Raw genomic sequence first — 17,613 nt, 5'->3', positions numbered from 1 at the left:
CCAATCAAACTGACTTCTAGACAGACAGACACATTTTCCACAAGGAAACAAAAACCCTATTGAACTGTTCGGCTTTTCCTAATGGAAAAAAATTAAAATAAAAAGCAACAGTCACCTGTTACAATGCATGACTGCTACCTCACAAAATCAGTATGCAAAAACATACAGTCTGTATTTTTCCTAGTTCTGATATGTAGATTTGGGAAGAGAGGCATGACTTCAGAACAGAGTGGCAAGCAGTTGTGTTTTATTTCTTCTCTCTGCTGCCTTTATTGCAAAGGCTATTAACATGCAGTAATTCACTGAAATTGCAAGTCTGAATACGCTAATGATCTGAAGCAGGAATCCTTTCAATTCCAGGTTCAACATACCACACCATTAATTTGCTGCAAAGTTAAAATGTATTTATCATGTTCTAAAGAAAGTGTAATTAACAAGCCTATGGAGTTTGATAGGACCTCCTTACCATACACAATACCAAGTTATATAGCTCTTGATGCAAAAAGTAGGTCATTTTAGCATTTTATTTTGTTAAGACCAGCCCTCTGAATTTTTTTTCTTTAAGAGCTGAAAATCTTTGCCATGACATAAAATAATTGTGGAATTGTGCATCAGTACATATTCTACATTATTTCCATTCTAAATGCATTAACAAGGTAATTTTCTGCAATATACTTGCCCATCCAACGTCTTAATGTCATAAAGCAATGTTTAAATTCCTACATACAGCAATTCTGATACTATTCATTTTGAAGATATGAAAAAGGTCCAAAGTGGGATCCAAGGATGCACTGTATGCCAGGCATAGAGCACCTCAACAGTCTGTAGGAAACTGAGTACAGAAAGAGGGCTTTGAGGTGATCTGTACAGGACATGTGGTTTACACGCCCTGTATTCTTTTTGTTAGAAACCTCTGTGGACATTGCAATTGTTGTATGTGCCTGGTCAGGTACATACCGAAGTGGTGTACTCAATGATGGGCTCCATGAGGGCTAAATACAGTAGAACAATAACTTCCTTCGACCTAGATGCCATGCCTTTACATACAAGTTCAGCAACACAGAATTATTTTTTTTTTACTTAGACAAAAGCTAGGTTATTATCTACCTATACACCCAAATCCCAGATTATGGTTCTACTCTTAAGGGTGTGTTATCCATGAGGTAATTTCCTAGGGTGGCTTACTTCCAAAGGGTACTATTATGCACTTCTTTGCATAAAGTTTTAAGCCATGGCTTTAGCATCAATCATTTGAATGCATTAATCCTTCCTATCGACTGTTACTGTCTTGTGGGGGATTCTATGACTGCTCCTAGTTTGCAATCATCTAAACACTTGGTCAGTCAACGGTCCTTGACGTTGATCTCGACTTCCAAGTAGCAGATGTCAAAAAGGAAAAGAACCAGCACAGAGGCCTGAGGGACTCTACTAGTGACCAGACTCTTTACGGAGGTGATCTCCTCCATCCTAAACTTCCTGGGTCCTAGTGGAGAGCGAGCCAGCTGTCTAGTCTGCAATATAGATTTTTGTCTATATTCAGGGGTTTGTTTAAAATGCAGAACTGACATATTGTATTAAATGCCTTAGCCAGGTGAAGGTAGACAGTATGCACTATTTTGCTCTCATCCATTGCTTTAGTGATATTCTCAAAGTCGTCCACCAGGTTGAATAGGCATGATCTACCCTTGAAGAAACCAAACTGGGTTGGATCCAGTGTATGAAGTTTTTTTTCTATGCTCTTATTAATCATTTCCATGGCTTTGCATACAAGACACCTCAACTCACTATTCGTCTGGAATTTGAGTGGCCCCTCAGTGATACAAGTCAGCAGCCCACTGCCACTAAACAGCATTCGTTGAAATACATTCCTCCCAGTCTGCTGATATATCATGCAAAAGTCACATAGTCTGAGTGGATTGATTGCTCTCTAAGGAACGCAGACTTGAAAGGTCAATAAGGTTAACTTGTTAATTAGCCAATAGCAAACAAGTGTTAATGGTTGTGTGTCACACTCCTGAGAGCAGGTTGGACAGCAAGTGCATATAGTAGAGAAGTACTAAATGTGGGAAAATATCTTCAGATGAAGAAAAATAAATAGTTAGCTTTTTGCATTTCTTGTTCAGCTGAAGTCACTTTCTCACATTTAATGCAACACAAATTCAATATCGTGATCAAGTTACAAGCTCAACAAAAAGTGTTGTGCACTGTTTACGCTTCAAGAACTATCCACTCAAGTGGGACAATGCAGCCCACAGAAACAGCACTGCAGATCCAATTAACAGCAATATCAGTGCAACACGAGTTAAAATAACTGCTTTCATTTAAAAACACTGATGTGAAGACAAGACTCCTACAGCAAACAGGCACCTTTAATGGTCAGCTGTTGAAGTATCTTCCCAAACTCTACAGCAGACATTGTGGCAAATTTGGCCTACAACGGCTAAAGCTAATTCAGGCTTCATGCATGATGGTGGGTTCCAACAACCCCTACAACTGACAGGCTGTATAAAATACATGATGCACAAGACAGAAGAGCTAAGTATACCAAAACCAAAAAGACCAAACTTTCCAGTGAAGACCCTTCACGTGAAACCTAGCATTAGAGAGTATCATGACTGAAGCAGTCATAAGGTCCAAGGCTTTCAGCAAAGTCTCTGATGGAAACGACCATGTTGTTAAGCGAACAAAACAACTACCTGTTAAATCAACATGGAAGATTGTCGAATGTGCACTCTATAAAGTAAAGAAACTGAACTTGGTGGAAACGCAACTTTTGAGGGTCACTATTACCACCCAGCATATGCGAACAGCTTCAGCAAAGTTTCCCTTCTGTTGACCAGCTGCATCAAGGATGGAGCAACAAACAATAACTTAGAGATATAAGAAAAAAACCACCTTCATGTAGTCTCTGGAGGCTGCTACTACGGATTTTCATTTGGTTAGCAATGTTGAGTCAGACTATTTATTGAAACAAAGAACCCTAATTGGTAAGGATCATCACCAACCTAAAAAAGACAAACTTCTCTAGCTGGTTAGCAATCCTGATGTGGAGACAGGTGTACCTCAAGTCAACAGAGCACATCTAGTCTCTAACAGAGAAGAGTCATTTTCAACAAATAGCCTGATTAAACCCAAGCAAATGTGGCAGGGGAAACAATGTATGTTTACACAAGACAATATAAACAATGTGTTGGAAGGCAAAACAGACAGACCATAGCCACTTTACAAACAAGGAAAGGGCTGTCTCAATGAAAATGGCCTTCAGGTCCAGTAATGTAAACTATTAACTTTCAAAACAGAAACGAAAGAAATTCATATTTCATGGCTTGAAACACACTCCTGCTACCTACCCCCATGTGCAATTCCCAAAAAAGGAATCATATCTGCACATCCTCCACCTATCCCCAGCCTGTCACACCCTGGTCCAATTCCTGTCGGTACCTTCTCCACCAGTCCGCTGCATGCACGCTTCCGGCCCAGTTCCTACCTGCTTCTGGTTATACTTGTATCACATACGGGGCAGGTCCCTCTTCTGTCACACCTTGACTTAATTTCGACCTGTTATGTCACCTTTCAAATCCTGGTCTAACTCCTGCCTACCTGGATCCATGTCCATCACAAATGGGTATTCAAGAAATGAACCATTTCCTCTACCTCTCCCTTGCCTGTGGCACTCTGGCCCAGTTTCTGCATACTCATTATCCACTTGCCCCTTGCTTGTTCAACTTCAGCCCACTTCATAACACTCCTCCACCTGTTCCCTGTCTGTCAGACACTGTACCACTCCCATATGATACACCCACACTGGGTTCATACCTGCACTCTTCCACATGTTCCCAGCCCGTCATATCCTGGCCCAGTTCCTTCTGTTCTTTCCTCCACCTGGCCCCCCATCTCTGCACCCTGTTCCCTACCAATCCTCCCCCTGTCACACCCTGGCCCAATGTGAGCCTACCCGTTCAGTACCAGTCCTCTCCTTTGCCTGTCACACCCTGGCCCAGTATACACCTGCCCGTTCCCTGTAAGTCCTCCACCTGTTACATCCAGGCCCAAGTGGTGCCTGCTCTATCCTTAGTAGTCCACCTGTCACATCTTGACCCAATTCTTCCCTGCTCTTTCTTCATTTGGCTCACTCAACCTAAGGGAAGGGAGGACAGCTTCAGTTTACTGCAAAGGCGCCATCCAGCAGGATTTTTTGAGCACACACAAATCAAAAAGTGCATCATGCATTTCCGTTATGTGCTGCAGCAGCACGGGAGTCACAAATGGAACAAGGTCTGGCCTCATGGGTTCAACGCTGTGGGAAGAAGGTACAAAATTACCAGAAAGGGGATCTCAAAGGCCACGTGAAAAAGAATTCACTCTCGACTTCCAGGACCAGAACTAATCTCCACGGTGCTCCCGCAACAGTATCTACAGAGATGCAATACAGAAAGAATGTATGGATGGAGAAAGGGTTAGGCTTGACAGGCAAAAATAATCAGCAGCATAAATCCACCTGAAAAAGAAAGCTGGCAGAGGAGTTCAGTAGTGTAGCATGATCTCAGTACTCAGTGGTAGACTATCGCTACTTTCAACTACCTCTCCAGTGAAAAGCACTTTGCCAGGATAGATTCGGCAATACCAAAGTACAAGGCTTAGCACAGTTTGGTAGGAAGACTACCTAGATGTCAGCTTGAACAAGTGGCCAGCTGTTCCCCAATTAGCATCCAACATGACAATGTCACCTTCCTCTCCGAGACAGGTAAGCTGACATCAGCTACAGAAACAGCCTGAAAGTTCTTTAAATTAAAAGTAGCCTGTGCTATAGGCTAAATAAGATGTTTTTTGGTTTAAGACTGGGCAGATGCTCTCTGACAGACAACAGCCAAAGGAGCTGCAGACACAAATAGAAGGATATGCAAAGCCTGGAGCATTACTGTGACAATGCTACACATGGAACTTACAGGGGCTGCAACAAAAACAAGTAAAAAAAAATAAATAAATAATAATCTATAGACCTCCTTGATTCAAATCAGGTCATATAACCAAGTAATCCATGAAAATATTTTTCAGATGGGAAAGCAGTAAAAACTTTTCACTTAACATTTACATGGCTTGCTTCCTACAAGAAAAGTTAAGTGGACAGTCAAAAATCAGCTTCATCTGCAATCTAAGAAAAATTAGGCTACATGTGTACGGCGTGTCTCCAATGGAAAAAATCTAATACAACAGAATTATATAAATCATAAACCATAACCCTCATACAAATTCTAGTACGCAGCTGGCACTACTTACACAAACTGTAACTGAAGGGATAAACTGCCTGCACCTCAAAACAGCATAAGTAAATATTCCATTCACCTGAAAATGCTGCCCTTTCAACCCCATTCCATAATATTTGTAATCATGTAAAAGTAAGCATTCAGAAATCTAGTACTGTCAACCAATCAGCATGTATTAGGAAGAAATATAAGATATAGTGAATAACTGCAGAATCACAAGGAGAGCACTCCAAAAAGGGCTATTAAAAACAAACCTGTCACAAATCATGAAGTGCTGCCACAACACATTGTAAAACACATGTTTGGCATGGACAGGTCAAGTCTCACAACAATCATCTGGAGCTGAATTCACTGAATGGGACCTGTCTAGTACACCAGCAGAGTTAAGTCAATTAACCTAACTTACTCCAGTAGCCTCCAAGTACCACTTCAGTGCTGAATAATGGATTAACAGACAACTGCATAGCTCTAACCTCTCAAGCCAATCGGGGACACTTAAAACATTAGTACTACTAAATGGAGACTGACAGAATACGGGAGAATGCATTATTATACAATTTTTGAAACGAAAAAGAGTATATAAATCTTTAACTACCCTCAACATTTATTAGGTGGACTTCACACACTGCCTTTCCTCTAAAAGTCACCAATTTAAGGAGACAAGCAGCCAACGTTTTAGTCAAAACCAGAGACAATTAAGAGGTATGGCGCGCTGCACAGTTTTAAGAGGGCTCTCAACCCATCGCTTTCAACCAACACGGGATATTTCAAATGTATTAAAGATGCTACTCCCCTAAAAATAAACTAAACCGTATTACTACATAATGTTAGTGTCCGCACTTCCCAAATGCTTTCCATTTTCCAAGTGTCCCCAATTCTGACAAGAGTTTTTGACTGTGACAAAAAGTAAAGATGACTAAAACTTACAAGTCCTCCCAAAAGTGTATAACAGCAAACACTACAAAACTATCCACTAGTTACCAACAGGTGCTTTCAGAGTAAGTGGTCAAGTTTCTACTCAATCAGTGCCAACAGGCTGTACCCAACCCACTACAAGAAAATTACAAGCCAAGCAAAAACAGATTTATTAATTAGCAGGAATCACTGGGGCTCCCTTAGCCCTACCTGCTGTATAACTGCATTATCCGGTTGTAGAAGTCTGTGCAAGACATTTTCTAGCTGTTCTGCCATGGTCCGGTATAGAAAAAAATCGCAAGTTCAGCAGCAAATACAAAATTAAAGCAGTTTTAGGTCTGCACGTGTCACTCTTCCAAGAGTATTACTCCTGCTGAAAAAAAAAACATATAACGGGCCACTCGTTTTAATTATTGTTTACAGTGACTAAACCAGACACTATTCTCCGGTGTAGAAATAAACACCAGCTGCTTCTATCAGCCACACTGAAAAAGAAATAAACTACATGCTTCAGCCAATGTGTTTCCGGTACTAGCCACGTGACTTTAGACGCTCTCACCAACGAGATCGGCGCCTCTTTGTGGTGTGGAGGGTACGCGTTTTAAATACAAAAGTTTATAGTGTGAAAAAACACGACAAAAATACAGTGGTTTCATTTTACGTCGGTATTTCGTAAGTACACATTATTTGCAAATGTGCAGAAAATACCAACTTCGATATCCCCGCTATCAGAAATGCCCACATTGCATACCCACACAGCTGTTGCTGCCATTAACCCGTTGTATAAAACGGTACAGTTCCTACTTATTTTAACATATTCATCTGAGAAAAGGGAGAAGATGCAAGAAAGTCTGGTTATACTATGTGTAACTAGATATTTTCCTTAGGGCCTAAACATACAAATAAATGGTTACATTTCTATTTTTACTTTATATATAGACTATCCCCGTTCTAACTATCCCTTATGAGACCAAATGAACATAAGAATTCTCATACTTTACTTGACGATGTAGTGACTTCTTGTGTGTGTATGTATATATATATATATATATATATATATATATATGTATATATATATATATATATATAGATATATATAGATATAGATATAGATATATATATAGATATATATAGATATATATATATTTTCTCGGAACGAGATTGCTGTCTGTTTTCTTTAGATAGGTGTTTGTATTGTTTTATTTGTGTTTTTGAGTTACCGTATTGTTATTATTTGAAAAAAGAAAATTGAAATAAAGAGATTTTGGAAAAAAAAAAAAAAAAAAACATATTCATCTGAAAAAATCACAGACCTTTATTGAAAGAGCTATAAAATATTGTTGGACTATACTCCTCTTTTAAAAGACACAGGAGCAGTCGCAACTTGAACTTTAATTAAAATTATTCCATTGTGATTTATATCACATTAAAAAGAAAATGCCACTTTTAAAATGAAATCTTTTTTAAGCCCAAAGTCGTAACTACACTATGTACACATGCTTTAGATATTATATTTGTTACTCTGAGCAGGTCTGATAGTTAGACTTTAATTTAAACTAATGTTTTCTAAATGCTACAGATTGTCAATTTCTTTTTAACACCTTTTTTATTTATTAAAAAAAGTACAAAATTATTTAAAGATAAATAGAACAAAAACACAGACAACTAAATCATTACAATTTATCAAGTAAATCACTTACTTTTGACCAAAATCTAAAATTGGTAAGTAATATTCAAAGTTCTCGTTTTCAGAGTTGGCAATTCTTTTTTACAGACATTTTTTGCTAAATTAACAATTCAGTGAAAAAAATAATAGTTTTACATTTGCAATTCTTTGTGACTATTTTTCTTGCTATAGCTAAAATGAACCAAATGAGAGGCACCTGCACCCTAGGAATAGAATACAGAACTGAAGCAGTAAATAAGATCAAGGAGTTAGAAATTATAAATTTATCTGTCCACAAAGCTTAGGCAACATTTCTAAATTCAACCCAAAAAGGAGTTACTATTTAACAATCCAATATAATATGAAACCAATCTGTTTTAGAGTTTTCATTACACCTCCAACAATTAATTTTCCCTTAGTTATATATTAAAGTTGCTTTATGAATAGTTAAAATACCCTGTGAAGAAATCTCGAAGTATAGATTTTCCAATAAAGAGAAGAAATCAATTTTCCTGCAGATTTAAGAATTAAGCATTTATCTTCATCAGAAAAAGTCTTCTCATTAATCTTAGTTGAGTAATTCCAAAATAATGAATCTCTGGAATCAAACTCTTTTCTTATTATTTTATAAATTATTGATATATATATAATTTATTCTTATTTGAGTTGCTATTGATTCTGAAAAAAATAAAACTTTGGAATATGTTTTGTTTGACAATCCATGGAGATTTTGAGTTTATCACTAACATATTTTTTACGAGCTTGTATATTCAACCAATTATTATTTTCTAAACAATGTCTTGCAAGAAGGTAATCTGTATTATTTATTATTACCATTTCAAAGCCTCTTTAAAAAATCGTCTCAAAAATACATTGCTCTGTTCCTGCATAAAGCCTGCCTAATGCTCAGCTCTTCCTCTTCTTCCACACTATCCTCATCCTCCTCTTCTGTCACATTTCAGTCCCTCACAGTCTGCAAGATCCTAAGGCTCTTCCAACTCCTTCTCTGTTTCTATACCATATCCTTAAGCTACTGCTTAGGCTTTATTGCTTATATTCTTCTTAACTCTCTCACTATCTTTCTGCATCACTGGCTATTATTTTCCTAACTGAAACTAACATTCTATATTTTCATGTATTATAACAGTCAGTGTCATACACTGTACTACCTACGTACTATTTTTTGGACACTATTCTCCATCATGTATGGTGAGAGTGACTATTATTGTCTATAATGTTTTAACTCTATAGAATTGTCTAGATGTGTAGTATACATTGTAACAGCTTGTAGCATAGTTTGTTCTTTCTACTTATTTTTGTATAGTATTGTAATGTAATTTGCATTGTATTGTAATGTATGTGGAGCTTTTCTCCCCAGGCCTCTGCTGAAAACGGGTTCTGTAGACCCAGTCAGACCACCCCGGTAAACAAATTTCAAATAAATGAATAAAATAAAATAAATAAATTATGTGATTTATTTCTGATTAAGAATTGATGCCAAAATATTAAATTAGCATCTTTAAGATCTAGTATTTTGTTTATAATTAAAAGTTCCCAAACAACCCACAGTATTTGATATAGGGAGCAATAAAAACAATAAATCTTTAACTATATAATTAGAATTCATGAATCTTTAAAATTATAAGGATGTAATCATTGAAGGGAAAATAATAGTATTTTTTTCATTTAAACACAAGTCTTTCAAGATGAAGTAAAATTTATTAATTTCAAATTTAGAGAAATCTTCTACAACATAGCTGTTCAACATCATCATCATCATCAGCCCCCTTTTTCCCATTTTTCTACATGGGATCAGGGTATCGTGTTAACTGTCACCAACTCTTTCAATTCAGTGCCATACTCCTGCCTTCTTCAACACTCATGCCTGATTGTTACAGACCTTCTTTCACACAATCCATCCACCTCTTTGCTATTTGTCCTAATTTCCTCTTACCTTCTTCCTGTCTGTCCCAACTCTTCCTCATCATATTGTTTTCTGCTTTTTTTGCATGTGTTCAAACCACCATAATCTGTTCTCTTTGATCAAGTGAAGCTACTTTGACTTCTGCTCTTATGTCCTCATTTCTTCGTCTATCCCACAGTGTGCATCCTACCAGCCTTCTCAGGCACTTTATTTCCATCACCTCTAGCTTCTTCAAACTGTTCTGGCTTTACTACCCAGCTTTCTGTACCATACAATAGTACTGGTTGCACCACTGTCTTTTGCACCTTACTTTTCAGCTTCTTTGGCTTTTTTCTGTCATAGGCAACACTTGACACACTATGCCACTTGGCTGCAGCCCCTCTGATTCTAGATTTGACCTCTTCATTTAGGCTTCCCTTCTCCACAAACACCTCTCCCAGATAATTGATGTTGTTTACCTGTTCCACTATCTTCCCTTCTATCTCTATTCTCAGCTTCTTCTGATTTCCCCAGTTTGGTGTCATTACCACCGTCATATCTATGCTAAGTTTAATCCCATGTGCCTTCAGTTTTGCATTCCATTCTCCTATCCTTTGCTGAACTTCTAGCTTAGAGTCTGATTGTAATGCCACATCATCTGCATACAGCAACTTTGTTTATCTGCCCCATCCGACCTATTTACTAATGCAGTCCATCACCAGTATGAACAGTAGTGGGCTCAGAGCTGAACCCTGATGTGCACCCACTCCCACTGGGAACCCTTCTGTGAGGCTGAACTCTGTTCATACTTGAGTCATTAGGTCCTTGTAAATAGCCTGCACTAATTCTATCAATGTTTCTGGGACTTCAAACCACTGCAGTACTGCCCAGATCAGCTTTCTTGAGACCTTGTCATATGTTTTCTCCAAGTCTAGGAATGGCCAGTTGAACTCTCTCCTCATCTCTAACTTCTTCTCACGTATCTGTCTCACTGCAAACATTGGGTCAATTGTGCTGCATCCTGATCTGAATCCGAACTGTTCATTTCCAATCTTACATTCTACTGCTCTGCATATCCATTTCTCAATCACCCTCTCTAGAGCATTTATGCAATGTGATAGGAGTTTGATGCCTCTGTACTGCACACAGTTGTGGATGTCCCCTTTGTTATTGTACACAGCTGTTATTATTTATTAATCTTTCATAAAAGGATTTCCAAGTTAATTGGTAACAGGAATTTAACCATAGAGATATTCAATTGAAAATTATGGATTTGGCATATAATTCAACATTTGGAAAACTTAATCCACCTCATTGACAAATTTTAACATGCTAATCAAAGGATATTCATGGTTTACTGAGGAACCAGAGAGAATTAAGATGAAAAGTATTTAATTTCTTAAAGATTATATAGGAGGGAGAATAATTAATGATTGTAGATAGAAAAGTATTCTGGTAGGATTATCATTTTTATTAAAGTAAGTCCATCTTACACTGTAAAAAATATTCCAATTAATAAATAATTATTTTAATAGTGCCTATTAAATTCTCATAATTTTTTGTTATTGAGTCTTTTATATTGGATTTATTATACTTCCAGTATAATTAATTTGTGAATTGTCCCAAATAAAATTCTTATAGTTTCTTAAATAATTATTAACTTTTTTATTAATAAGTAAAGTTTCTGTTTTATCAGGGTTAAACATTAAACTTGACACTTTTTCAATGTAATTACCAGACTTAGTTAAAATTTTCTGTTGAAGCTTTAACATCCAACATCACCGTTTGTTATTAAAATGTCATCTGCAAATAAGTGAATTTTACAGGAATAACTTTCATCTATTGAAAATCCCTGAATTTTGTTATTAGATGTAATAATGTTTGTGAAAGGTTCAATTGCTAGAGCAAATAACAGACGTCACAAGGGATATCCCTGTTTTGTACCGTTTAATATTTTGAAAGAGCTAGAAAGAAAAGTGCCAATTTTAATAAAAGACAATGAGTTAATATATAGATTACATATAAGATTTATACAATCTAGGGAAAATTCATATTGTTTAACTGCTTTGAACAAATAATTCCAACTAATAGAATCAAAAGCCATGTTTATATCTAGACTTATTATACTTAGTTATTTTTTGTTTTTATTAGCCATATCTATTAAAGTATTAGGCCTAATTATGTTATCCTGAACCTTTATGTGTAGTATAAAACCAGTCAGGTCATTATTTACTAATCCTGGCATAATAAGGTTCAATCCTTTTGCAAGAATAGACATAATTATTTTATAATCAGCATTTAATAATGAAAGATAATGGTAAGAAGAACATAAGTTAGAATCTTTATTTGGTTTCAAGACAGGAGATATCAGGGGATATCTCCAGGAGGGGGTGGTTGACATATGCTTAACTTGTTCAAAAACTTTTAATAGGCTATTTAAAGTATTCTCTTGGAATAATTTGCATACAAATAAGGTCCTAAACAAAAGACCAGCACTAGTACTGTTTTAATGGAATCTAGAAAAGAAGCTGCTGTTAAAAAGGAATAATTAGTAGAGCATATAAAATATTGCATGACAACTATAAGAATCAATCAGAGGAGGTTAGAAAGGATGGGGAAGAGAGACTGGATAAGTAATTCACAAAGAAACAATGGGGAGATATATGTTTGTCTCCCAAATATGCAGAAAAATCTAGAAAATTTAAGATTTTTGCTTGGAATGTTTACAAAGATATTTCATACCCCAAGCAGACTCCAAAGAAATTTAACTCAGATAGACAGCAAATTTTGGAGGTGTGAAGAAGAAGTAAGAGGTAACTGGAGATATATTTTATGGAAGTGTAATGAGTTGGCAGACTTTAGTGATTCCCTGCAAACAACCCTATCAGAGATACTGGGTAAGCAAATTGGTATAACTAGGGAAATGATTTTTCTGATGTATTATACAGAATTGCCTTGCTGAGTCTAATTATGGTGGCTGCCAAAAAGCATTTACTAGAAAATGGAAATCAAAGTCTAAACCAACTGTACTAGAAGTAGTGAATATAGTAACAGAGATAAAAATAACTGGAATTGGGATCTTTAGAAAAGGGTAGGATCAATTGCATAGGAAAAATAGAATTGTGGGAACAGAACATATAGGGAAGGAATGAGGCTTAGAAGAAGGCAGGATTTGAATGAGCTGTGTAATGTTTGACTGACAATGATTGAGTAGATTATAAGTGATGTATAATGTTTGCAACTAAAATTATGTCAATATGGTTTGTGATGTAAAATGCCTGCAAGTAAGATTATATCAATATGGTTTGTTTTCATTTATATAAATGTATGATTACCTATGTCATAAGTGTTAATTTAATAAAGATGTTTCTTGTCTAAAAATATATATATAGATAGATAAAACCTTTACTAAAGCCCAGGTGACCTGAGTTCAATTAGAGTATCGTCTTCATCATGGGGGTGGGGGTGGGGTGGGTGGGTGATGCCAGCCACAGAATGTAACAGTCCTTCAGAAAGGAGGCATATATGCAACCATGGGTCATATATGTGGCATACCAAGCCTTCATCTAGCAGTAGTTGTCATTGAGCAAGTTCATGGGAGTGTTCATTTTGCACAGAGGAAGACACAGTGGCTCCTGCACTGATGTAGGTCACATATACCCCTGTCTGGTTGTTGGGAGGATTAGACCATAAAATTAGTGTCCTCACAGTGCACACAACCAACCCTCATAGGTCTGAAAGATGAGCCTGAGTATGACTGATGAGGCTTGATGGTCAGCATGCATGGAGTCATAAATCATAAAGAAAGAAAAAATCCTTACTGTAAAATGCACTCCTATCAGACCAGACCTAGTCTCCACCTCAGTCAATTGGTTTTAAATCAATACAGCTAGTGAACTGTTATTATTATGAGGCTATAACATTCACAAGGACCCAAATACCCATTTGCTGCTATACTGCTCTGAGTTTCTCTCAAGTAACCTCACAGGCCACTTGCACGTACAACAATTCTGTACAGAGCACACTGGACTGGATTTAATAAAGAACCCTGAATTCATTATTATATTTGATACATTTATAGGTTCATAGGTTCATAGGTTTATACTAGGCTATCTGCCCTAAGGCATTTATAAGCCTAGCCCAAATTATTGTGGCTTACGCCACCCCTTATATGAAAAAATACTGTGCCCATTAGTTTGTTGTGCCTCTGTCCAGCAGTGACCCAGAGATGATTCCCGGGGTAAACCTACGATCTCCCATCCACAGGTCTAGATTTCTCTTGAACAGAGTCAGCGAGGTGCTCTGCCTCACATGGACCGGGATTTTATTCCACAGCATAGGGAGTCTCTGAGTGATAAATCTATCCCTCCAGCACGTCCTATTTATATCCGTGCTAAGGTTTAAGTCGCTTGCTCTAGTGGTTTTGGTGGATTTGGATTTTTGAGGTGGAGCATGTCCATTAATTCGGGTTGGACATGGCCTTGTATGTCAGGCACATGTCACCTCTGAGCAGGCGGTATGCGACTGAATAGAGCTGGAGTTTCTTCAATCTGGCAGCATATGACAGATTTTGGAGTCCCTTTATCCTTTTGGTGAGGAACTTTTGGGGCCTCTCCAATTGCTGCAGATGTCGGGTGAGATACATCCCGAATGGGGCATTGTACTCGATCATTGGTCTGATAAGTGAAGAGTACAGGGAACAATGACCTCACTAGATCTGGATGTGAATCCCTTCATGATCAGGTGGGCAATGTAGAAGGTCTTTCTAACCACTTTAGCAATGTGAGTGTCAAAAGAAAGGCCACTGTCAACCTGGGTCCCCAGGTCCCTGATAACCTCCTCTGTGCTTAGTGGATTGCCACCTATATGGTAGCTTGGGGTTACCTTGTTTTTCCCGAAGGGTATGACTATACATTGTTTGGCGTTTAACTTCAGGCCATGGCTCTGGCACCAGCTATCTGTTTCCGTGAGTCCCTTCTGAAGGATATCAGTGTCCGATGCACTTTCCACTATGGCGCCCAGTTTGCAGTCATCTGCAAACTTTGTCAGCCAAAGTCCTCCCATGTTGGCCTGTACTTCTGAGAAGTAGATGCCAAACAATAGGGGGCCAAGGACCGAGCCCTGTGGGACACCACTTGTGACCGGCTTGGAGTCTGACACAGCGCCAGCAACTCTAACCCTGTGGGTTCTGTCCTTAAGCCAGTTTGCAACCCATCTTGTGACATATGGGTTTACATTTAAGCTGGTAAGTTTTTCTACAATACCCGAGTGGGGTATTGTGTCGAAAGCCTTTGCAAGGTCAAGGTAGGCTGTATGGACTGCCTTTCCTCATCAATGGCCTTGGTGACTATTTCAAGAAGTCGACCAAGTTCAAAAGGCATGATCTTCCCTTGACAAAGCCAAACTGGGTCGGGTCCAATGTCTGCAAGTCCCCTATATCTTTGTTTATGAGCTCCATTATGATCCTCTCCATAGCTTTGCAGACTAGACTTGTTAAGCTTATGGGGCGGTAATTACCAGGGTCCGTGAGGCGCCACCTTTGTGGAGTGGGACCACAGTTGCCGTCACGCCACTCCTTGGGCACGTATCCTGTGGTAAGGCTGAGATTAAACAGCTGCCTTATGTGCGGGTTTAATTCCTCATTTAGCTCGTGTAGCACACAGCCGGGGACACCATCCGGTCCCATTGATGCTGTGTTTTTAGCTTTAGAGAGAGCAGCTTTCACCTGCGCATTTGAGATGTCCGGGAGGCTACACTCGGCTGGGATAGTTATCTCTCCTTTAGGGGAGAGGGGTGAAGTTTGCACTGAACCTGTCTGCCAGTATGTTGGCAATGTCTGTGGGTTCAGTGATTTTTGTATCATTTTGGACTAATTCTGAGCATATCTGTGAGTTTCCACCCAGGTTCCTAACATAGCTGAAAAAGGCCTTATGATTGTCCTTTGAATCCATGGCAATTTTTCTCTCAAAATTGGCCTTAGTTGATTTTATGAGTGCTCGTAATTTTTACTAATAATGATCAGGGGTGACTTCCCTTTTATGGATTTTGTTCTATCATGTAATAGCTTTCTCCTCTTATTGTAAAGTTTGTTAATGGCTGGGGTCCACCAGACTGGACGTTTGCCCTTTGTGGAAAGAGTCTTGGTTTTATTTGGGATTGCCTGATCCATGCAGTCCTGGAGGTGTTCATAGAAGGCATTTGTAAGGGCTTCCGCAGCTTGGGTTGTGGTTTCCTCTGACTCAGGGGCCTTGAAGGATACCACACCAGTCTTGAGTAGTGTGAAGTTTGCTTTAGAGAAGTTCTTCACTATGGTCTTTTTGTTTGGGGTGGGGCGGGATGTGGATTTCCAGTGAGATTAGTTTATGATCAGATCTCACCAATGAGGGATATACTTCGTGTGGAGCATTTTGTCCCCATGTTTGTGACAATGAGATCTAGTATATTTTCTCCTCTCGTGGGAACAGTGACTAGCTGTTCCATGGCATTTGAATTTATGAACTCCAGGAACCGTTGGGCTAGAAAGTTAGGGCTTGAGTAATGTTCCCAGTCTATATTCGGGTAGTTGAAGTCACCCAATATGATGGTGTTTGGAGATACATTTATACCCTCCAGTGTCTTCAGGAAGGCTGTGTGGGGTTCCTGAGTTTGAGAGGGTGGCCTGTAGCATGCTACAATTTGTAGAGCAGTTTTGCCTATTGTTAGTTGCACCTGGATGGTTTCGAAGCTTCATGCGTTGCCACCAACCTGGAGGTGTGAGTACCCATTATGAATATGGATACACCCCTCCTTTTGTGGAGTGGTCCAGGTTTTGGGGCGGAACCCATGATGTGAGGTAAGACCTAATAGTGCCGGGTGCTCTCAGGAGCCTTGAACCAGGTTTCAGTTACAGCACAGACATCGATGTTCTCCATACTGAGAAGGGCCTCGAGTGCGTGCATTTTGAGATTTAGACTTCTGGCATTGAGCAGCATTACCCTCAATTTCTTCCCATTTTTGTTTTCTAGGGTGGTAGGTTTAGAATTTGAGCCTTGCCTAAAAAGGCACTATGGGGTGGCAAGAGCCTTAGCCAATATCCGGAATCCCAGGGTGACAGGTGCAAGCCGTCCCTTGCGAAGCAGCGTGGCTTGTCAAGCATGTCATCCCAGGCAGACAGACACTGGATCCCCTTTGAATGACACCAGACATTAAGCCAATTGTTAAAGCTGATCATCTTGTCTCTATATTGTGGCATCATTCTTGGTGAAGGAAGGATACTGCTCAGGGTTAGGGTCATACCTGCCTGGGCTACATAATCAGAGAGCTCCTCTATGTCTCTTTTCATGCAGTCCAGGGAGGTACGTCTCAGGTCGTTCACACCAGCATGGACAATGACTGTGTCATATTTGTACTTGCTGTGGAGTGACCCGAGTGCTTGTGTTATGTGGCGGATTCTAGCGCCCGATAGGCAGCTTACTGTGACCCTCTCCTTGTTCAGCCTGGTGAGTGGGACGTCAGTGTGTCTGACTATGGAGTCACCTATGACAAGTATGTTTGGTGTTGTATTTGGCCTTAAGGGCTGTGACTGCTTTGCACACTGCTTTTGTGGTTTATGTGTTGCTTTTGGGGTGTCTTGAGGTAGCAGTTGTTTGGGTGTCTGCTTTGGAGGCCTCTGCTGTTTAGGTAAATTTTACTCAGAGCCTCCGAGTATGTCTTTGTGTGTTTATGTGTTTGATTCAGTGGAGTGGTAGCATTATGTGAGGCTGGTTTTGTGGTGTGTGTAGTTGCCTTCTCCTCCTGTCTGGTCTTGCCAGTCCTGAGTTGAGAGAGCTCAGCCTCCAGTTTGGCTAAATAGCTGCATCTCTCGCAAGTATTTGTGTTATGTGGGA

General features: G+C 39.0%; 1 protein-coding gene across 1 annotated transcript in view; it reads right to left on the bottom strand.

Moving 5' to 3' along the window:
* IPO4 (importin 4) overlaps positions 1–6,725 on the bottom strand; it is a 143,429-nt gene extending 136,704 nt beyond the window's left edge. Inside the window, exon 1 of the mRNA XM_044058158.1 lies at positions 6,390–6,725. Within this exon, the coding sequence (XP_043914093.1) occupies positions 6,390–6,455 (66 nt within the window). The 5' untranslated portion in view covers positions 6,456–6,725. The remainder of the gene's footprint in view (positions 1–6,389) is intronic.
* Between the last annotated feature and the right edge of the window lie 10,888 nt (positions 6,726–17,613).

Source organism: Protopterus annectens, chromosome 16.part0 (genome assembly GCF_019279795.1).
Source record: "Protopterus annectens isolate FY-2018-M chromosome 16.part0, PAN1.0, whole genome shotgun sequence".
Taxonomy (NCBI): Eukaryota; Metazoa; Chordata; order Ceratodontiformes; family Protopteridae; genus Protopterus; species Protopterus annectens.
Note: the sequence above shows the minus strand (reverse complement) of the source record. Positions and strands in the feature narration are given on the sequence as shown.